This window comes from Buceros rhinoceros, unplaced genomic scaffold (genome assembly GCF_000710305.1).
Source record: "Buceros rhinoceros silvestris isolate BGI_N320 unplaced genomic scaffold, ASM71030v1 scaffold43646, whole genome shotgun sequence".
In the NCBI taxonomy this organism is placed as follows: domain Eukaryota; kingdom Metazoa; phylum Chordata; class Aves; order Bucerotiformes; family Bucerotidae; genus Buceros; species Buceros rhinoceros.
Genome location: NW_010418919.1, coordinates 1 through 754, shown reverse-complemented (window position 1 = coordinate 754; position 754 = coordinate 1). Strand labels below are relative to the sequence as shown.

The window sequence follows — 754 nt, the reverse complement described above, 5'->3', positions numbered from 1 at the left end:
TCAAGCCCCCTGCCCCGGGACAGTGGGGCATCCCGGGGCCAGGCACGGCCAGCACTGGCCTGGCACAATGGCTGCTCTGTGTGGGTGCTGGAGACAGACGGTGCCAATGCTGCCCGGGCGGGACATGCCTGCCTTGGCCCCTTGACAACCCCCGGCAGCGGCACCCGGTGCACGGCACCAAGAGCACCCCAAGCTGGAGTGGCACTGAGGAGTGTCCCCATGCTGACACAGGGTGCCAGTGAGAAGGATGCTCACAGCAAAGGGACCTGATGGATGGGGACATGGGGACAGGCGGTGCCACGCCAAGCTGCCAGGAACCAGCTACCAAATGCTCTTATGTGCCCAGCATCGCCCTCGGCTGCAGATGCTCCACACCGACCCCTTGCAGCACCCAGCGGCACCTGGGGTCCAGGGAGCCCTCCCCGAGCTGGCAGTAAACCCACCCGCCCGGGGGTGGGCAGGACAGGGGAGGCCGTGGCTGGGCAGTACCTTGGTGCCGTGGTAGAAGTCATCCACGCAGGTGGCATTCATGAAGGTCTGGTGGAAGTGGGTGCTGGTGTCGATGCCGCCTGGGATGACGAGCTTGCCGGTGGCATCAATGACTTTGGCCCCGCCGGGGATCATGAGCTCGCGGCCCACTTGCTGGATGATGCCGTTCTCAATGTAGACGTCGGCCTCCAGCGTGCAGTCGTCGTTCACCACCTTCCCCCCCTTGATGAGGATCCGCATGGTGGCCGCGTTGGCGAGCATGGCG

At 65.5% G+C, this 754-nt stretch overlaps 1 protein-coding gene across 1 annotated transcript; it reads right to left on the bottom strand.

The window, feature by feature from the left end:
* Positions 1–489: 489 nt before the first annotated feature.
* On the bottom strand, positions 490–750 carry LOC104495703 (dihydropyrimidinase-related protein 5-like; the record flags this gene model as incomplete). The annotated part of the gene is made up of 1 exon (XM_010138702.1): positions 490–750. A coding segment is annotated over exon 1 (261 nt), but the record flags the coding sequence as incomplete, so codon positions are not given.
* Between the last annotated feature and the right edge of the window lie 4 nt (positions 751–754).